The 20,725-nt window shown below is 32.9% G+C and overlaps 1 protein-coding gene across 1 annotated transcript in view; it reads right to left on the minus strand.

Annotated features, from left to right (window-relative positions):
- Positions 1-3,822: 3,822 nt before the first annotated feature.
- LOC132743588 (transaldolase-like) overlaps positions 3,823-20,725 on the minus strand; it is a 33,397-nt gene continuing 16,494 nt past the window's right edge. The window contains exons 3-10 of the mRNA XM_060732120.1: positions 16,520-16,643; positions 14,829-14,936; positions 11,434-11,565; positions 10,290-10,350; positions 9,267-9,381; positions 8,209-8,338; positions 7,349-7,416; positions 3,823-6,556 (exon numbers count right to left, since the gene is read on the minus strand). Coding sequence (XP_060588103.1) covers positions 6,396-6,556; positions 7,349-7,416; positions 8,209-8,338; positions 9,267-9,381; positions 10,290-10,350; positions 11,434-11,565; positions 14,829-14,936; positions 16,520-16,643 — 899 coding nt within the window. The 3' untranslated portion in view covers positions 3,823-6,395. The remainder of the gene's footprint in view (positions 6,557-7,348; positions 7,417-8,208; positions 8,339-9,266; positions 9,382-10,289; positions 10,351-11,433; positions 11,566-14,828; positions 14,937-16,519; positions 16,644-20,725) is intronic.

The following is a 20,725-nucleotide window of genomic DNA, read 5'->3' on the forward strand; positions in this document are numbered from 1 at the left end:
ATGTTATTAAAATCCAAATTACACCATTTTCATCGAATATTGAACCTAAATTTATTACAAAGTAACTTACCTGCAATAAGTGCTAAACATAACCAAACGCCTGCCAGAGATGTGAGGGTAGCCATTTTTGGAGATTTACGAACCAAGCGCCTCTGTAACACAGATAAGTTTAGAAACAATCGTTTGTGACTTATAGAGCAACTATATTGACATGGTGTATCTTCATAATAATACACAAATTGCCTGAAATTGTAAAATTGAGATGATAACCTTTAAGTTTAGGATAAATACCACACCATTTGCGATCTACTGATAAAAATAAAAGGCTTAAATAATGATAATATTTGTAAATCTATTATGTCGCGAAATGGTGACAGGAATACTACATGTGACACTTCAAAGCAAAAGTGAAAAGTACCAAATAACTTTGGAAATTGTTGGTTTGTAAATTAAATATTATTTTACATGTATATCATGCTCTGTTGGACGAAAGCTTGAATATTTTAACAATATCAGTTTGATTCCTGGGACAACATAACCATTACTAGTGTCATTTTAAGAATCATACGTGTGACCCGAGTTCCCCACCCCACCCAAGGATTCTACAAAATCACTTAGTTACAAATTAATTTTTCGCGAACACGAAATGTATTTAAAATATTTAATTGTTTACGAATTACTTCTTAATAGGGCCAGTATTGTGTCTATCTCGATTCTAGTTAAAGTTAGTGCGATTACAATTTCTAGAGTGCATATGAGAGAGTTCCATACATAATCGGTCCCCTCATCGTCGTGTAGTCCCACGGCCGAACCATTAACATTTATAAGTTTGATTGCATGTTATGTTACATATTAATCAATCGTGGGTATCAGACGATGCGGTACCCTCTGCGAAATCTACATTTGACAAGAAAAAGAGGTAACCCCTGCCGCTGAAAAGCCGAAAGTATTGTGTTCTTCCGAATTTCAAATGCATTTGTTTACTTTTTATATTTGTCCAAAGATAATACAGAAATGAGTACATGTAAAATGTATGATGTGTACATAATCAAATCAGTGGTTCATTTTGGCCTACAGAACATGCCGAGGCGGTGGGTGTGGCGAAACAGCGCGCTTTTGTGTAGCTTATTGTGGAGTTGCAGTAATTGAAAAATGGTCAATTTCCTTAGAAAGACAGTTAAACATTCTTGTGTTCCGTGGTATACTTCTTTTTCACTCGACATACCACCTATTATCAGTAGAATGAACATTTACTAGAATGGTCTATGTCGCCTACTTGTTTTCAGCAGAGAATGCCCTGTGCATGTGCAAAGTAGGTAATGTTTTAGTAGGTTTCGCAAAGAGAATATCGATAGGGATATGTACCGTGATTTCCTCTGTTCAAGTTTGGAAAGTTTGTTGAACTCGTATCAACAACTAGGCAAAATATGGAAAATTACAGATAACTGTTGTTATTTATAAACATAGCTCACACAAAATAGAGCAATTACTCCGGCATCTAACTGATATCACATATGATCACCACAATTTTCTAAATAAAATAAAGGTCAGCATCATATTGACATTTCAAGACTTTAGAAAAAAAATAAAATAAAAACGCTACACGCGCTGCGACAAGGACATTCGAAATTACAGGAAGTCAGGTCCGGAAACTTCAGTCTGAAATATGTATGAAGTCGTTAAAAAGACTGAAGTGAAAACTATGTAATCAACTTTTTGGTATTTTCGAGAAATTCTTTTGAAATTGTCGGTTTTTCGTGAATTTGTTTTCTTTTTCTTCTTCTTGAAATGGAAAATGTGATTTTACCACTGTTCTTTGTTGTTGCCGTCAACAGAGTACTCTTCATATTAAAAGATAGAAAAGAGAGAAAAGCATATACATGTTACAGACATGTACTTGAGATCATGATTACTTTATAGAATTACTAAAATTTAATAAGATCTAATTTTATCGTAGAATATAATAATGTACTATATGAATGATATTAAACATTCTTTTTTTTTCTATCAAGAATATATGAATTCTTTTAGATCTCAAATTTTTTATACTGTAACATGTATATTATTTTTTTACTTTTTTTTATTTATTTCAATAGTATTCTTACGTTAGAGTGGACGGTTAACGTTGTACCAACACTGTAATGATCATCGCACCAACACTGTAATGATCATCGCACCAACACTGTAATGATCATAGCACCAACACTGTAATGATCATCGCACCAACACTGTAATGATCATCGCACCAACACTGTAATGATCATCGTACCAACACTGTAATGATCATCGTACCAACACTGTAATGATCATCGCACCAACACTGTAATGATCATCGCACCAACACTGTAATGATCATCGCACCAACACTGTAATGATCATCGCACCAACACTGTAATGATCATCGCACCAACACTGTAATGATCATCGCACCAACACTGTAATGATCATCGCACCAACACTGTAATGATCATCGCACCAACACTGTAATGATCATCGCACCAACACTGTAATGATCATCGCACCAACACTGTAATGATCATCGCACCAACACTGTAATGATCATAGCACCAACACTGTAATGATCATCGCACCCAACACTGTAATGATCATCGCACCAACACTGTAATGATCATCGCACCAACACTGTAATGATCATCGCACCAACACTGTAATGATCATCGCACCAACACTGTAATGATCATCGCACCAACACTGTAATGATCATAGCACCAACACTGTAATGATCATCGCACCAACACTGTAATGATCATAGCACCAACACTGTGATGATCATCGCACCAACACTGTAATGATCATCGCACCAACACGGTAATGATCATCGCACCAACACTGTAATGATCATCGCACCAACACGGTAATGATCATCGTACCAACACTGTAATGATCATCGCACAAACACTGTAATGATCATAGCACCAACACTGTAATGATCATAGCACCAACACTGTAATGATCATCGCACCAACACTGTAATGATCATCGCACCAACACTGTAATGATCATCGCACCAACACTGTAATGATCATCGCACCAACACTGTAATGATCATCGTACCAACACTGTAATGATCATCGTACCAACACTGTAATGATCATCGTACCAACACTGTAATGATCATTGCACCAACACTGTAATGATCATCGCACCAACACTGTAATGATCATCGTACCAACACTGTAATGATCATCGTACCAACACTGTAATGATCATCGCACCAACACTGTAATGATCATCGCACCAACACTGTAATGATCATAGCACTAACACTGTAATGATCATAGCACCAACACTGTAATGATCATAGCACCAACACTGTAATGATCATCGCACCAACACTGTAATGATCATCGCACCAACACTGTAATGATCATCGCACCAACACTGTAATGATCATCGTACCAACACTGTAATGATCATCGTACCAACACTGTAATGATCATCGCACCAACACTGTAATGATCATCGCACCAACACTGTAATGATCATCGTACCAACACTGTAATGATCATCGCACCAACACTGTAATGATCATCGCACCAACACTGTAATGATCATCGTACCAACACTGTAATGATCATCGTACCATTATATGGCCACATTTCACATCAGCGTGCCCTAGACAGGGTTTGAACCCACGTGGCGGATTACTTGCTCGACGTGTTAACCACTCGGTCACACTGTCTGGCAAATGTTAAAGATGACTGTAGTGTAAAGACAAATATTATCCTACATAATATGTTTCTTAATTTATTTTCCGATTGCAGAGTGAAAGACATGGAGTAAAGAAATAAAATGCAAAAATTTCATAGAAAATATATTTCTTTAATATATTTTTTTCTAGAAACAGATAATCAAAAGAATCAGTAACAGTTTTGTCATTATATATCAATAAAAAAACAGAAATCATTATTTTTAGAATATTATACATTCTCTGATTAACACATGATTTGCATATAATCATAATCAAATTAGTCTGAAAGTCAAGCAAATTAGAAGCACAATAAAACAAAATCTTACTCCCTAACTTAAGTAGTACTTTTACTTTATGTAGGGTAAAAATATCTAAATTCTATGAAATAGAAACCAAAAAATCCTCAAATTTTATAAAAGCATTATTTGCATTTTTTTGTTTGTTTTTATAATTTTGCATTTGAACAAACCTGAGATTTTTATTTGAAAATATCATTTCAAAAATGTCTATCTAGCAAAGCCACCACCATGCTAAGTTAAGTGTAGCAAATGAAAAATTTCAACTACATAATGTATCTTATATAATTATAGTTTGAGAAAAAAATCCCTTCATAAGAATTGTGCAGAATTAAATAACTTCTTAGGAAATTGTTTTGAAACAGGTGTAACAAAATCAATCATTTCGTCAACTAAAGATATTTTGTATGAATGTGAAATACCATATTTATGATGTCATTAAAAGGTCTTAATTGTACCTGTAAAAAGTTAACAATTTCTAAGAAATTTATTCATTTGTGAAAATGTGTTGATGCAAACAAGAAAAGAAAATGGTAATTAAAAAAGATTGTAAATATTCTCACTGTGTTTTATTCACATCATGTCAAAACTGAATGCAATAAATAGTATACTTAAGAATTAATAATAACAAAGTTAAGCTCCTTCATAATTCATCACCTGAATTTCCCTCATGTTCTAATTAAATTAATTTCCCTTCACAACTTTTAAAGTTAACTGCCCTACTCAATTCATAAAGTTAATTTCTCTTCATGATTTATAAAGTTAACTGCCCTTCATTATTTCTCACAATAACTTCCTATCAAAATTTATTTAGCTAACTAACCTTCACAATTCATTTAATTAATGTCCCTTCAAAATGTCTTTTGCTTACTGCCGGTTATTATTTATTTAATCAATTTCCATTCACAATTCTTTTTAAGTTAACTGCCCTCCATTATTTCTTAAATCAATTTCCCTTCACAATTTTTCAAGTAAACCGCCCCACATAATCTATCAAGTTAATTTCCCTACAGGCTACAACATTCATAAAGTTAATTTCCCTTCGTTATTGCCATATATAAAATGATATGTGATATGATATTGATATATTTTTACTTTTTTATTTATAAAAGTTTATCCATGAAAATAAAACAAGATGCACAGCACCTGACTACACAAAAAAAAACAAAGCAAAGGGGAATAACTATGAAACAATAAAGCAATAACTGTGAAACAATATTTAAAGCTCCCAGGTTTTTTAAGAAATATGGCAGTGGTTAAAGTGGATATAGAATATTTATATATGGTCAACTTGAAGATGCTAAGCATGAAAAGGTATTTTTAAATGAACACAAAATTTTCATATAATATTTGAGATTTTTTTCTCTTTTGGGTAAAAAGTATAGGTCATATGGCAACTTTCCAAGTTTCACTGATGCAGTTTATCTAAACCATTAATAAAAGACAAAAAAAACAATATGACACTAAACAAACCAGTTGAACTTGTGTATACAGGCCACCTTATACTATATATAGCCACCATAGATAGAAAACAGGTCCCACACTGCTAAGTTTCTTTCTAATTGAACAAGAGTTGTAAATTTTCCCTTTCGAAATGAGCCCATTATTACCAAGCCAACTTTTGAAGAACAATGGCACTATAATGTCTACATTTCTTTTTTCTAATAAGTACATGTACCTGCAAATCTTCAGCTTTTAATAAAACATAATTTTGCCCAGTTTTGAATTTTAAACAGTCCCTTCAAAGATCGATGGAAAAAATCAAAGTAAAGTATCAATTATACAAGTTGCAGATATATAAGTGAATATACATGTAGCTTTCATTTCACCTTATAAAGTCCACATTATCAAATAAATTATAGCTCTTTTTAATTCATCTCTTTACATGATTGTTTTAATTTAATAACTAACTAATGTCTTCATTTTTTATACAAAGCATTTTAAAATAATATACAAAAGATATCCCTAGACCCTTTAAAGCACCATACTTAATATTATCAATATTACAGTGTCATGTAAAAGTAATACAAAAAAGAGGCCTAAAATGAAGTTATGATTTAAATTTCTCTATTAAGTTACACCACTTATCACACATAAGAATCTTAAATATACATGTATATACATGTTGTGCACTGGCTTTCACAAATAATTCAACTTTCAAATTTTATGCCTAACTTTGCTAATTTCAATGAAACATCACTTCCAAAATTTAAATATATTCCAAACTTTCAACTGCCATTTTATGAAAACATTTTTTTGATTTAACATCATTCAATAAGCTTTAAAGGTACATTCTAAACAGGGATAAACCTTCCCTTATAAAATGTTTGCTGCATGTAATAACTTCTAACTACTTTACAAAAATCATTCTCGTTTGCTGCTTATATCTACTGAAGATATGTTTTCAACATGGATTCCAGTTTCAAGGCGTCTGCTGCAAATTTTCGGATTCCGTCAGAAAGTTTATCGTTCGCCATTGTGTCCTCGTTCATCTCCCATCGGAATATTTTCTCATCAACATCAACACGGTCAATGTCCAACTTCTTAGCTGAAGAATAAAACAATGCCCATCGCAAAATCTGAATTAAACTAACACAAATTTAGAATAAAATTTTTACACAAGCTTTTATCAACATAAGTAAAAACCATAATATGAATAAAGTTTGTCAGTGTGCCAACAAACAGCTTGGCAGCAGTACTGTGACAGGGATAGATAGACAAGGGAAAACTCATTTGCCACCCTTTGCCAACCTCAACAACCCATAACGAGAGCTCAGCTAGCGGTGAGGCAGGACAACATATGCCCAATGGGAAATTTTAAATAAAAAGTATCACAAGCAAAACTATGCCTTCAAGATAAATACTTCCGAAGTTGCCCTGCAGAAAGCAAGAATTGCTCAAAAATTTACTTTAAAAGGGGCATAACTCTTTTAATATGTTGATTGCATCGGAAATCAAATTTAACCTGTTTGTTTGTTTCATTTTACGCCTTTTCCCAACAGTGTTTCAGTCATATAGGCGGGTAGTTTCCTAACCATCGTTCCTGGAGAGTTACACCAGTACTAGACTCTAGACTACCTTCCTCCGCGCTTAACTACCAAAGTATCTCCCGGGGATCAAACCCACGACCTGTGTCTTCACTGATCACATGGGTAGAAACAGTGGTCATCAGCAGGCTAAAAGTTAACAACATCCAGTGCTTCAAGGCTGAAGCCTCTAAAAAGCTTCAAAAAAGTATTGCTCCCATGTTTGTACATCAACTTCATCATATTCTAATATCATACAGAAATAAATTATCTTCTTTATATTTTGGTTATTGCTATATCATTTCATTATTTACCTGATTTTTCACTCAGCTGTTCTCCAAACTGTTCTGTTGATTTAGATAGTTTATCCAGCAGTGAAGGGCTATAGAGAAAAAAAGAATTACAAAAATGCATTAAAATGTGTGCTCTTTTGCTATCTAAGTTTGTTAAAATCAGAATTTTGAATATAAATATAAACCTGTGCCCTGCTAAAATTCTCAATATGAATCTGTCCTGTTTTGAATTGAAACAATTTATTGTGAGGATTTTAAATGAGCCGAGCCATGACAAAACCAACGTTATGGGTTTGCGACCAGCATGGATCCAGACCAGCCTGCGCATCTGCGCAGTCTGATCAGGATCAATGCTGTTCGCTTACAAACCCTATTACAAGTAGAGAAACTGATAGTGAACAGCATGGATCCTGATCAGACTGCGCGGATGTGCAGGCTGGTCTGGATCTATGCTGGTCGCAGACCCATTATGTTGGTTTTGTCATGACACGGCTCAAATTGCAAAAAAATGAAGGAGCTGAGAGTGTAGAACCTTGTCAAACTCCTAAGACATAAAGACAGACCAGGCTCTATGCTGGCAATATAGATAAGACATGGTTGCAGTTAAAGTTTTTTTTAAAAATACAATGTATACATGTATTAATTTGTTTTAGTTTAAATGTATTTTATTCTTGCTTAATAATGAAAAAAAACTTGTTTTTAAGCCTTTTTGAATCGATCTTGAGATTTCTAAAATTACCATGTACTGATATCACAAAAATAAAATCATATTCATTACCCATTGAAGGGCTTAAACACATGATCCCTGTGTTCAAAAGCAAAAACTTCTAGGTCACTGCTTCTTTAATACATTATCTGTGTCAATAAAAAAAATTACTTACGATATTGTCAGCAGGTCACAACCAACAAGACCTTTGATTTGATTGGTGTTTCGGAAGGAGGCTCCCATGACAACTGTTTGATAGCCAAACTTCTTGTAATAGTTATAAATACGTGTCACACTTTTCACACCTATAATACAAACATTTTCATGTTATTTTAACGACCCATTTAAGCCTCACAAATGTTATCATTTCTAATTTTTCAAAAGCTTTTTACTTTTGGTATCGTGTTTTCCAAAAAGTCACTCATTAGTGAGAATTCCCCCATATTTTTTTCAGGTGCAGGGGGTGTGGGGAATTTAAATTCTCACTTTTCGATAAAAATCACCCTGGAATAGACACTGTGTATGGAAGTCAAGATAATTTTGCTACAATTTATTTCACATTTAACATTATTTTATTCAAGCGATGAACATCTCCCATGTTCTAAATCAATTATTACATGTATTACAACATTATTTAACATATAATTGCCCTTTTCTGCATTATGGAAAATTTATTTATTGTGGAGGCATAATGTGCCTTTAAGAGCAAGCAAAATATAACTTCATGAAATCTGCTATATATCAAATCATGAAAACAATCTCATCAGACAGATTGATCTGTTCTGTTTGTTTGGATTTTATAATGCTTTCAACAACTTTAGGTCATATTTTGGCAGTCATATCACCTAACTGGCAGTCATATCACCTAACCAGCAATTACAAATTTCTTCTCAAATTACAGAATGATTTGTGAATCAGCAGTAAGAGACAAATTACCATTACACTCAATGTCCTAGGTTCATGGCCACTGAGAATTAACCTGAAGGTGAGCTTCTTTGAAAACATAAAAAAATATTTTTGGTTGTTGAGTTATATACCAACACAGTAAAGGTCATATGGGGACTATCAGGCTTTGCTTTATTGGTAGAGAACGACCTCAGGTGACCCTCTGTGCATTATTTCAGGCACAAGCAGGTAGAAGTCTTGACATTTTCAATAGTAATTTGTTATACAAATCATTTAAGTGTTAAGTATACCCAAATATATATATAAAATACTAGTATATAAACATACCTGGATCATCAAGGTAGTCAAACTCTTTTTGACCTGTATTCTGAACAAACCAGTCAAAGATACGACCAACAAATGGTGAGATCAATGTTACTCCAGCTTCAGCACATGCTACAGCCTGTGTTATAGTAATACACCAAACATGTTTATTTAATTTTACAAATGAAATATGATGCTACATCAGTCAAATATATTTCATATTTTTATGTAAAAAAAAAATATGAAATATAAATATGAAAGTGGGCAGAGTCAAAACTCATATTTATTTAAAGGGACTTCATTCACCATTTTGTTTAAAAAATGTGATAAATAAAAAACAACTTTTTGTTGAAATTTGTTTTGAAAACTATCTAGAATGATAGAAAATGGTATAACTAAGAAAATAAATCCGAACACCAATATCTCCCGGCTCGTGAAAATATGTTGCATTTTATCATGTTTGGTGGAAATATATTCGATATTTTACGAAAAAACAAAAAAATATCCTCTTAATATTCAATAACTACTGAGATTTCTTTCGTAAGTAACTTTTAAGATATGTTAACACTAAACTGTCATACTGACAAAATACTATGACATATTATGACTAAATGGGAACTAGAATAAGTAAAAGAAAAAAGTCTCATTCAGTTTAACTTTGAAAGTAAAATGTCAAATTTTATAGAATTTTGGCAAGTATCTACATTGTATCAGCTACAAATGGTAGCATGAACCCTGACAGGTAGATGGTTACGAGTCTTATACCTGTTTACATTTTTGAAAAGTATTAAGACTTTCATTGCTCTCAAATTGCTTTTTTTCCTGCATGAATTGAATGACAAAATATTTTTTCGAGATTTGTGTACTATTTGACACCTCTCTCACATAAAAAAGGAAAAAAGTCCCTTGTGTACATTGAATATATGTTAAAAATTTATCTCTATAATAATTGATTATTTAGATACAACAAATCGTCACCAGCTTGAGAATAAATTTTTAAACAATAAAAGAATCACTTGGTTAAAATAAATATTATATTAAATTTACCTGGTGAAAGTTAAACAGTAAAGTCATGTTACAGTGAATTCCATACTCTTTTTCTAGCACTCTGAAATTTTCAAATAAAAAGTATTTATGACAATCTAGAAAACATTAGAACAAATCTTTCAAAGAGATGGAGCATATACAATGATTACATGAAAAATACTGGTATCTAAATATTAAAATGAGCCGCATCATGACAAAACCAACATAATGGGTTTGCGACCAGCATGGATCCAGACCAGCCTGCACATCCGCCAAGTCTGATCAGGATCCATGCTGTTCGCTTACAAACTCTATAACAAGTAGAGAAGCTGATAGCGAACAGCATGGATCCTGATCAGACTGCGAGGATGTGCAGGTTAGTCTGGATCCATGCTGGTTGCAAACACACTATGTTTTTTTCATGGCGCGGCTCATTTAATGTTTTTTATCAAACTTATAGATAATACTACACATTTGTTATGCCACAAGGCTGCATATAAATTGTTGCTTACTATATAAACCTCATCTAGCAGCTCAGGTTGTATGAGCTTACAATACTTTATACAGCCATATAACAGGTCACAAAAAAAATTGTTATAGTTCTTCTCAGGAAAAAAAAACAATTAAAACAGCTCTAGAAGCAAATGAAGCTGAAAAGCAATTTTTTCTAATTACCGTCAAACTTAAGTCAGTGACCCGCTTTTAGTAGGTAAAAGATAGAAGCAATGTTTAAATGAATGGTTAAATAAACTCTATGGAGGACACTTCATGAAAAAAAGAAAATAAAAATGCATTCTCTGCTAACTGCATTAAGGATTCTCAGACTAAGCAGTCAAAAGCATAGTCATGTGAGCCGTGTCATGACAAAACCAACATAATGGGTTTGCGACCAGCATGGATACAGACCAGCCTGCGCATCCGCACATTCTGATCAGGATCCATGCTGTTTACTTACAAACCCTATTACAAGTAGAGAAACTGATAGCGAACAGCATGGATCCTGATCAGGCTGCGCGGATGCGCAGGCTGGTCTGGATCCATGCTGGTTGCAAACGCTTTACGTTGGTTTTGTCGTGACGCGGCTCATATATCATTTGTGTTTGTATGCTTGAGTGTATAAATTTAGACATACAGTAACATGTAATATAACATTTTATCTATATACCTAGCAGCCTCAATTCCTTCCCATGTCGAGGATAATTTGATGAGAATTCTGTCCTTGCTAATACCTTGTTTCTTATACAGTTCTATAAAGTTCTTGGCTCGTTTGATCATTTCATCTTTATCAAATGATAACCTGAAATATACAACAATGCTTTTTATTATCTACAGATCCCTTACTCTCTACATTTACTTATTAACATTTCTGAACTAAGAAATACTATCTACCTTTTAATTATATTACATCATTTAATTTGTAAACATCATATCTTATAGCATTATCTAGCCACAAAATCATATCTTAAAATGATAACCTCCATTAAATTCATATGATACAGTATCAGCTCATATTTAGCATCATCTCCCTTTTAATTATATGCATGCTTATTACCTCCCTTTCATTTATAGGCTATATAATTATCTCCCTTACAATTATATGTTACATTATTATCTCCTTTAAAGTTATACATGTATGTTTATATTCATATCTCCCCTTATATTTTAAATGTACACATGAAATTATTTTCTCCCTTAAAATTTTATATAATAGTTTCCCATAAAGAAATATAATACATGTATAATTGATTACTTTACAAAAAGTGTTGACACAATGGATCAAACCCTCTAGATGCTTTTGCTTTTGAAATCTTAATTAGTTTATGCAAATTAATTTAGATTGATTGTGTTGAAAGCTATAAGCTTATTGAAAGACTCTCAAATCCATTCCTGGAACCAACAAGTACTAAGCAATGAATGTAAAGTTTCTTGCACAAGAAAACAACAGCTTGCCCCTGACAGGGTTTGAAACCACGCAGTTAGCAATCCTTAGATTACAACACGACGCGTTAACCACTCGGCCACGCTGTCACTCAAGAATTCTTAATTAAAAGAAATAGTATTCATTTAAACACAATAAAATATAAAAAAAAAATTAAAAATTAATAAAAAATTAAAATAATAAATTCTAAAGCCTAAATATTTTAACACTAATTATCATTATCAAGCAAAGTAAATAAATTGCGGACAAACCTCTTGGTAATTTACATCAGGTATAATTATGTAAATTAGACAGATATGATCTTGACCTGTAGATTTTACATGTTTATAATGTGTCAATTACCTTTTATCACCAACAAACAGCAAAACTTTACAACTACATGCAAGTATCAAGTACAAACTGTTATAAATTAGTTATTTTACAACTAAATACCATGTAGTTAATACTATTTATAGCTCTACTCATGTTTTCTATTTATCATCTTAAGCATACACTAGGCCTTTTGAAAATGATATCAATTCATTATATACAACCCATTATGTTGCCCTCTTTTATTTAACTATACATCATTGATCAAACTTGATCAAAGAAATGCTGTTCGCTTACCAACCCTACTCCAAGTAGAGAAACTGGAAGCAAACAACATGGATCCTGATCAGACTGCGTGGATGGGCAGGCTGGTCTGGATCCATGCTGGTCGCAAACCCATTATGTTGGTTTTGTCATGACACAGCTCATATATTTTGTTTAAGTCAGCAACCATTACAGAGCAAGCTAGCTAGCTTAGGATACATGGAAGTGAAGGCAGACCAGGCTCTATACTGGTGGCAAAGGCTAATCACTTTTGGAGTTAGCATCTTGAAGTTTAAACGATCTATATGCAAGATTCAATGACATTTCCCTATATGTTTTAACATTTTTTTTCAATTAAGACAAAAACAAACAAAAAACAAGATATGTTTGTAAAACATGTATGCCCCCTATCAGCAGCCAATTAGTCATGTGATAAGGTTATTATGCATGACTTCTGACCCAGTGATTAAACAATTAATAAGGGTTATCAAGTATCTACTGGTCATGACCTTAACCTTTGACCCCTTGACCCAAAACTCAATAGGGGTCATATGCTGGTCACGACCAATCATCATACAAAGTTTGAAGTTCCTAGGCCTAAGCGTTTTTAGTTAATTGATCGGAAACCGTTTTAACATACAACCTCAATGTGACCTTGACCTTTGACCCCTTGACCCAAAATCAATAGGTCATCTGCTGGTCATGACCAATCACCATACCATGTTTGAAGTTCCTAGGCCAAAGGGTTCTTAAGTTATTGATTTGAAAGCATTTTTACCTACAAGGTCAATGTGACCTTGCCATTTGACCCCTTAACCCCAATATCAATAGGGGTCATCTACTGGTCATGACCAATCACCATACCAAGTTTGAAGTTCCTAGGCCTAAGGGGTCTTTAGTTATTGATAGGAAACCGTTTTTACCTAAGAGTTCAATGTGACCTTGACCTTTGACCCCTTGACCCCAAATTCAATAGGGGTCATCTACTGATCATGACCAATCACCATATCAAGTTTGAAGTCCTTAGGCCTAAGGGTTCTTTAGCTATTAATTGGAAACCGTTTTTACCTAAGAGGTCAATGTGACCTTGACCTTTGACCCCTTGACCCCAAAATCAATAGGGGTCATCTACTGATCATGACCAATCACCATACCAAGTTTGAAGTTCCTAAGCCTTAAAGTTCTTTAGTTATTGATCGGAAACTGTTATTGCTTACAAGGTCAATGTGACCTTGACCTTTGACCCCTTGACCCCAAAATCAATAGGGGTCATCTACTGATCATGACCAATCACCATACCAGGTTTGAAGTTCCTAGGCCTTAAAGTTCTTTAGTTATTGATCGAAACACGTTTTTGCTTACAAGGTCAATGTGACCTTGACCTTTGACCCCTTGACCCCAAAATCAATAGGGATCATCTACTGATCATGACCAATCACCATACTAAGTTTGAAGTTCCTAGGCCTTAAAGTTCTTTAGTTATTGATCGGAAACCGTTTTTGCTATCAAGGTCAATGTGACCTTGACCTTTGACCCCTTGACCCCAAAATCAATAGGGGTCATCTACTGTTCATGGCCAATCACCATACCAAGTTTTGAAGTTCCTAGGCCTTAAGGTTCTTTAGTTATTGATCGGAAACCGTTTTTTTGCTTACAAGGTCAATGTGACCTTGACCTTTGACCCCTTGACCCCAAAATCAATAGGGGTCATCTACTGGTCATGACCAATCACCATACCAAGTTTGAAGTTCCTAGGCCTTAAGGTTCTTTAGTTATTGATCGGAAACCGTTTTTGCTTACAAGGTCAATGTGACCTTGACCTTTGACCCCTTGACCCCAAAATCAATAGGGGTCATCTACTGGTCATGACCAATCACCATACCAAGTTTGAAGTTCCTAGGCCTAAGGGTTCTTTAGTTATCACTCGGAAACCATTTGGTCTACGGACCGACGGACCGACGGACCAACGGACCGACGGACCGACGGACCGACAAGTGCAAAGCAATATACCCCCTTTTCTTGGAAATGGGGGCATAATCAATTCACACCTTGCATCCACCTCTGTTGACACACGTCCAGGGATAATTTTTAAGATCTCATTTCCAAAGTTAACAAAAACTTTGTCCATGGCAGCTTCCAGCTGTCCAGATAGGTCACTGAAATAAAACAGAAAGTATCAGTTATAATATCTTTCAAAATTTAAGGCTTACATCTAAACTAGGTATTTTAAGTATCAATGACTTTGGATCTTTTTTAACTAATTGACAATATCTTACATTATAGGCTATTTCTGAGAACAATTGATATAAATATATCATCATTAAAAATAAATGGGGTGAAAAGAGTAAATTTATGGGGTGCATAAGCTGTTTCAGTCCTTCTAAACCAGCCTGCCAATGTATACTGCCTTGTGAATACATGTTATTACTCCAGATTTCAAATATCGGTGTAAAAAACATCTGATTTTTCTATCTTTCTTAACTTCTGGTCACTAAAAAGATCAGTTAGCATGTTGGTTTTCTAGGCAGATGATGTTAGTTTTAGAAACATGACAACATTGTCCACTAGCATATATAAAGATGCAATTTTCCAGCTTTACTGCTCGATGCTGACCATAGGTGCCTCTAACAGTATTAAATAACAAGCACAAGTAACCAGAATGATTATAGAACCATCAATCGTCTAGGGCTGTCATTGATGGGAAATTTTGTATCGATACATCAAGAGACAAATATCGACGATATATCGACTTTGACAGTAGATACAAAAAATGTACAATTAAATACATTTAAAAATGTGTTATAAATTGGGATCATGGTGTTATGCATTCTTGTATTAAACATTACAAATACAACAAACTAACAGAAAGTGTTTTTTCTTCTCTTTTTGTCACTTACACTTGAAAACAGAGTTTAAAGTTCAAGTTAGCCAAAAAAACTGGAAAAAAATGACTTCTCTAATTAGGCAAAAAAGAGAGGTATACAAATTTTAGCTTGTATCGATATTTGAAAATGTGTATCAATATTGTATCAGATGATGGATATCGATGATATATCAAATTATCGATATTGCGATATTTAATGACAGCCCTTCAATCGTCCATTAGTTAGTACCCAAAATTATTTATGATTTATTGCTGAATTTATGCTCAATGGGCTTAGGGGCAATTGATTCAAATGAAGTGACAAAATTCCACTTAAATCTTCTAAATCCTGGCAACGATGTCAATCATTTGTCTATGTCAAAAGTATGGAGCAGAAACAGATTGCAAAAGCTTTCTTTAAGCTTTATTGTAATGAAAAGTTGCAACGCTTATTTTGAACCACCCTCGAGTCAGCTTCCTGGAACTAACCCGTACTGGTACCATATAAGGAATCCAAACCACTCTCAAGTCAACTTCCTGGAACTTATCAGTACTGGTACCATATAAGGAATTTCATTCTCAAGTCCATTTCCTGGAACTTACCAGTACTGATACCATATGAGGAAACATGGTCATGACATAAGTAGGACTTGAACCCTAAAGATCCCCAGGTTTAAAGAACAATACTTTAACTATCAAATATCAAACCAACATTTCCATGTTGTAACCGTATGATCAGGCCACATACTGCTGCTCAATAGCAATATGGTCATGAAACATTCCTCAAACCTAGCAATGCACACTTCTAAAATAATAGCATGTCTAGTCCATTATACAAATTTAGTGGGGGACATAAAAAAAATAAAAATAACTAACTTGCTGGCTGCCTTGGCGTATGTGATAGCATCGTCGATGAGATGTTTGTATTGAGGCATTTTGGCCGCGGCCAGAATGAGGGACGGATTCGTAGTAGCATCTGTTGGTTTGTACTGTCCAATGACTGTAATGTAAAATGTATAAATAGATAGTAATGTAAAATGTATAAATAGATGGTAATGTAAAATTAGAGGTTAATATGTCATCTAAACTTAAATTTTTTGCGTGCAAGTGACTGCAGTTCATTTAACGACAGCAGCCATCTTGAAAGTCACTGAGAGTTGATTACGTCATTTTGCATGTACGCTCATTCACTTGCCTTTTATGGAAAAATAATGCCCAGTAGCAAGGCAGCCAAAATTGCATAATGTCCTAAATCTTGCCATAATGACTTTAAAATACCATAAATTTTTTTACTATTATAAGTATATATAATAGTAACTAAAGTATTAATACATAAATATAAATGTCTATGGTAGCATTCAATTAAATTTGTGTTACAGTGTGTAATTTATATAGATGAGTCTGACCTGAATTTAGTGGCCTCATCCCTTTCAATCATTAAAATTTCATGACAACTAAATCTAATAAACGCTAACCTTTGATTGAGAGGTCAAAATTAACAAGTTTCATTGGCTACAAATAAATAACATCTCATTTTTTCACGTTTGGCGGGATTTGTAAAAAATATTCACTTCGGTCAGGGAAATTGTTAGAGAAGGATGGTTTCAAGTCATCCTTGATACAAGAATTGAACTCATCTTTATTTACAGTCAGGACACCCTTTTTATTACAACTAGATCTATTGAAGTGAACCTACAAACAATAAAATATCATTAACAACTGTGACACCCTCAGAATTATTTATTTATTTATTCCTGAAACAATCAACTGTCACATTTGTATTTCTAGGATAGATCGATAAAAGAATTATATGTTAGTTTCTATCCTTAAGAAAACTTAAAAGTCAAATGCAAATATTTCAGCACTAACTTTCATAATTTTTTATTTATATTGGAAGCAGGTGTTTGCGTCTCTCTAGTTGATTTGCATTTACATTGGTAGAATTTTGCTCAGTTTTTAGAAATGTCTGTTTTTGAAAATAAAGATTTAAGTAAGCACATTTGTATAAAAAAACATCAACAAACATGTACATGTATTTCACTTATCAATTAATTTAAAAAAACACTTTTTAGTACATTTAATTTACTTTCATTCATTTACATATAAATAAATGTTTTGTTTTTAGTTACATACATAACATATTTTCATCATAAATTACATTTTATGTAAATGATATAGATCCTGTTTTGTAATTTAATGATGAAAATTAACTAATATTTCTGAAATGTCACACCTGAGTAGACAATGGAGGATTTGATAAAGAGAAACTATCACCCATACACACTGTGACACATATACACTACATATCCTTTTATTTACGTAACTGATCTTTTGAAAATCTGTGACATTTAACTTGAGGTAAGATCACATTTCAAAAATATATCCGGGTTGAACAGTCTACCAATATCCTGTTTCGTTTATAGTACATGTAAATGAAAGTTTAAACAAAATTTTACAGGTAAAACTTAAAATTAAAAAAAAAAATAGATAACCACAAATATAATGTATAATATATATGCACATTAAATTCATAGCCATTGTTATGATAATATTAATACAAAAAATAAATAATGTAACAAAACAACTAGGATCCTTTCAATCGCTGTGGGCTAACGTATATACCATCCTAAATGAACTAAAACTACTTTTTGCTACTACATAGAAAGGGTTCTCCATATGAAAGAAACTTATATTATGTCTCAATAATCAAAATTGGAAAATAATGAAAACAAGGGAATATTATATGAAAACAGGAAAATATCTGTATAAGATCAAAATAAAAGTGGAAAATACCGTATCTCTGTATCATATAAATTAAAAGGGACCAATATTCAATATCTCAACCATATACATGTAAAAGACATAGAATATTCTATATCTTTATATCATGACAGGAGGTAAAATCATGTCCAGGAAGCCCCTATGGTGAAAGAACTAATATTTTGTCTCTATACATTTTAAAAACAACTAGAGCTTCTTAAATAAGGGAAAACATGTACATGGATCGTATGGTACATAAGAAATAAAGACGCAGTTTTTTTTTAAAGTTTTGAAATAACGATAATGAGTTTATCATACTTTTGACAAAAAAAGGCCAGTCAATAGTATAAACAAGCTTAAATAAAGATGAAGGGTATACAATGATGATAATTTTTATTTTAAAAAGATTTTTGAAGAGCAAATCCAAAGAGCTTGTTCCCAAAATCAACTTAATGTTCATTCACATGATAAACCATTCGCATGATAAACATTTGTCCAAAGTACAAATATGTGATGGTTTTGAAAATATTTACAAGAAAGCTAGATTTAATACTGGAGAAAACTTTTAACTATAATCATTCTTTAAATCCAAGATGAATTTTGTGGAAGAGGGAAGTGAAGTCCTAATATGAAGGTAAATATTATTGAACAAAATATGTCACAGTAACTGTGGTACTAAAATACTCATATAATTTATGTACTCTCTGTGCTCCATATCACGAAATGTGAAATTGTATTGTTCTATGGACATTGTATTTTAATTTACTGGTTTATAAAACTTAATATATTCACTTATTGAACTCAGAACAATATTAACTCAGAACAATATTAACTAACTAAAGTTTCATGATTTTTATAATATTTTTTTCTTATGGTAATAGATAAAATAGACATGGAGTCACAATCACTTTCAATGTGAAAAACAGTATAAGTTCTACAGATGAATTAAATGCTTCAGCAATCAACCATGAAATGGCATATAAAAGAAACCAAGTCTTTCTAGATTTCATGTAATTGTACATGAAAATATTGCTGATTCTATTCATATACATATAATTTACCACAACCCTTCATGAAAACTTATAGGCTAAGAGATGCCACTGTGTAGGACTTAAATCTCTAAGTAAGAATACAATGTCCAAGATCCAGGAACATTGACCTTAGCATACACAGTCATGTATGTATGTGGCAAAACCACTACAAAAATCTATAATCTAACTCTGCAAAAATTTAATTAAAATCTGCCTTACCTGATTTAAAAAGGTGAAATTACATCAATTCCACCTTATGATTATCAAAACTTTTTTCGCAACTATATTGAATTGATATAAAGTAGTAAAATTGTCCTGCATAAATTATAATGAAACCGTTTTCATCCTCAGATACCACAAGATTGCCCTGTGTCTTTCCAGTCCCATTTTTATTTTATTTTTTGAGCATGCCTTAGCACCCCAAGAAATAATGTACATGTATATCTTTATTTAAGCTTCAAGCACTCCCCTATGATTTAATGAACTACATGTAGGTTTACTAGCTTAATGTCTTCAGCTGTTTATGTTGTGACTGGCAAAATTTTATAAAGAACAAATATTGAATTGCAGAATATAATTTTACAAGCCAGAACTAGATTCTATGTATATTATTTTCACAGTTAAAAAGCATAGTCCTATAACATAAGACGTTTCCGTTATTACTACGTACACTCCAACGTCTTATCGACTTCTTCATAAGTTCCTTTAGCAAAACGTGCAGCGAATTTGAAGCGCTATATAAACCAATTTACTACAAAAACAATATTTTGCAAAAACAATATTTTGAGTCAAAAGATAAAGACAGTAAATTTTAACATTTTTGCATCAATGTGCAGCAAAAAAAATAAATGACTCACCTTCGAATGTAAATAAATCCAATTCAATACATGTACAATTTGAAAACTTGCCGACTTGAAATAAAACTTATCTTATCTTATCTTAATTAATACCACTTTCACCGCTATATACATTCAGCCATTTTACCTGTATACATGTGGGCGCATTCTGCTAAAGGAACTTATGAAGAAGTCGATGAGACGTTGGAGTATACGTAGTACTAACGATAACGTCTATATTACAAGACTATTAAAAAACAGTGCTCTTGGAAACTTCTAAATGTGAACAATATTAAAATATAATATCCAACAAATGCATGTCCAATACAGTACATAAAATTATACCGTTCTGAATCTATCAAAACATCCATTCCAAAAAGAATATAACATCTTTATCAAAGTTTATGTACTGGTCATGGACCATCAACCGGACACTTTTTGAACATTTTTCTATA

The sequence above is a fragment of the Ruditapes philippinarum genome, unplaced genomic scaffold (genome assembly GCF_026571515.1).
Source record: "Ruditapes philippinarum isolate M1 unplaced genomic scaffold, ASM2657151v2 ctg3138_1_1_1_1, whole genome shotgun sequence".
Classification (NCBI taxonomy): domain Eukaryota; kingdom Metazoa; phylum Mollusca; class Bivalvia; order Venerida; family Veneridae; genus Ruditapes; species Ruditapes philippinarum.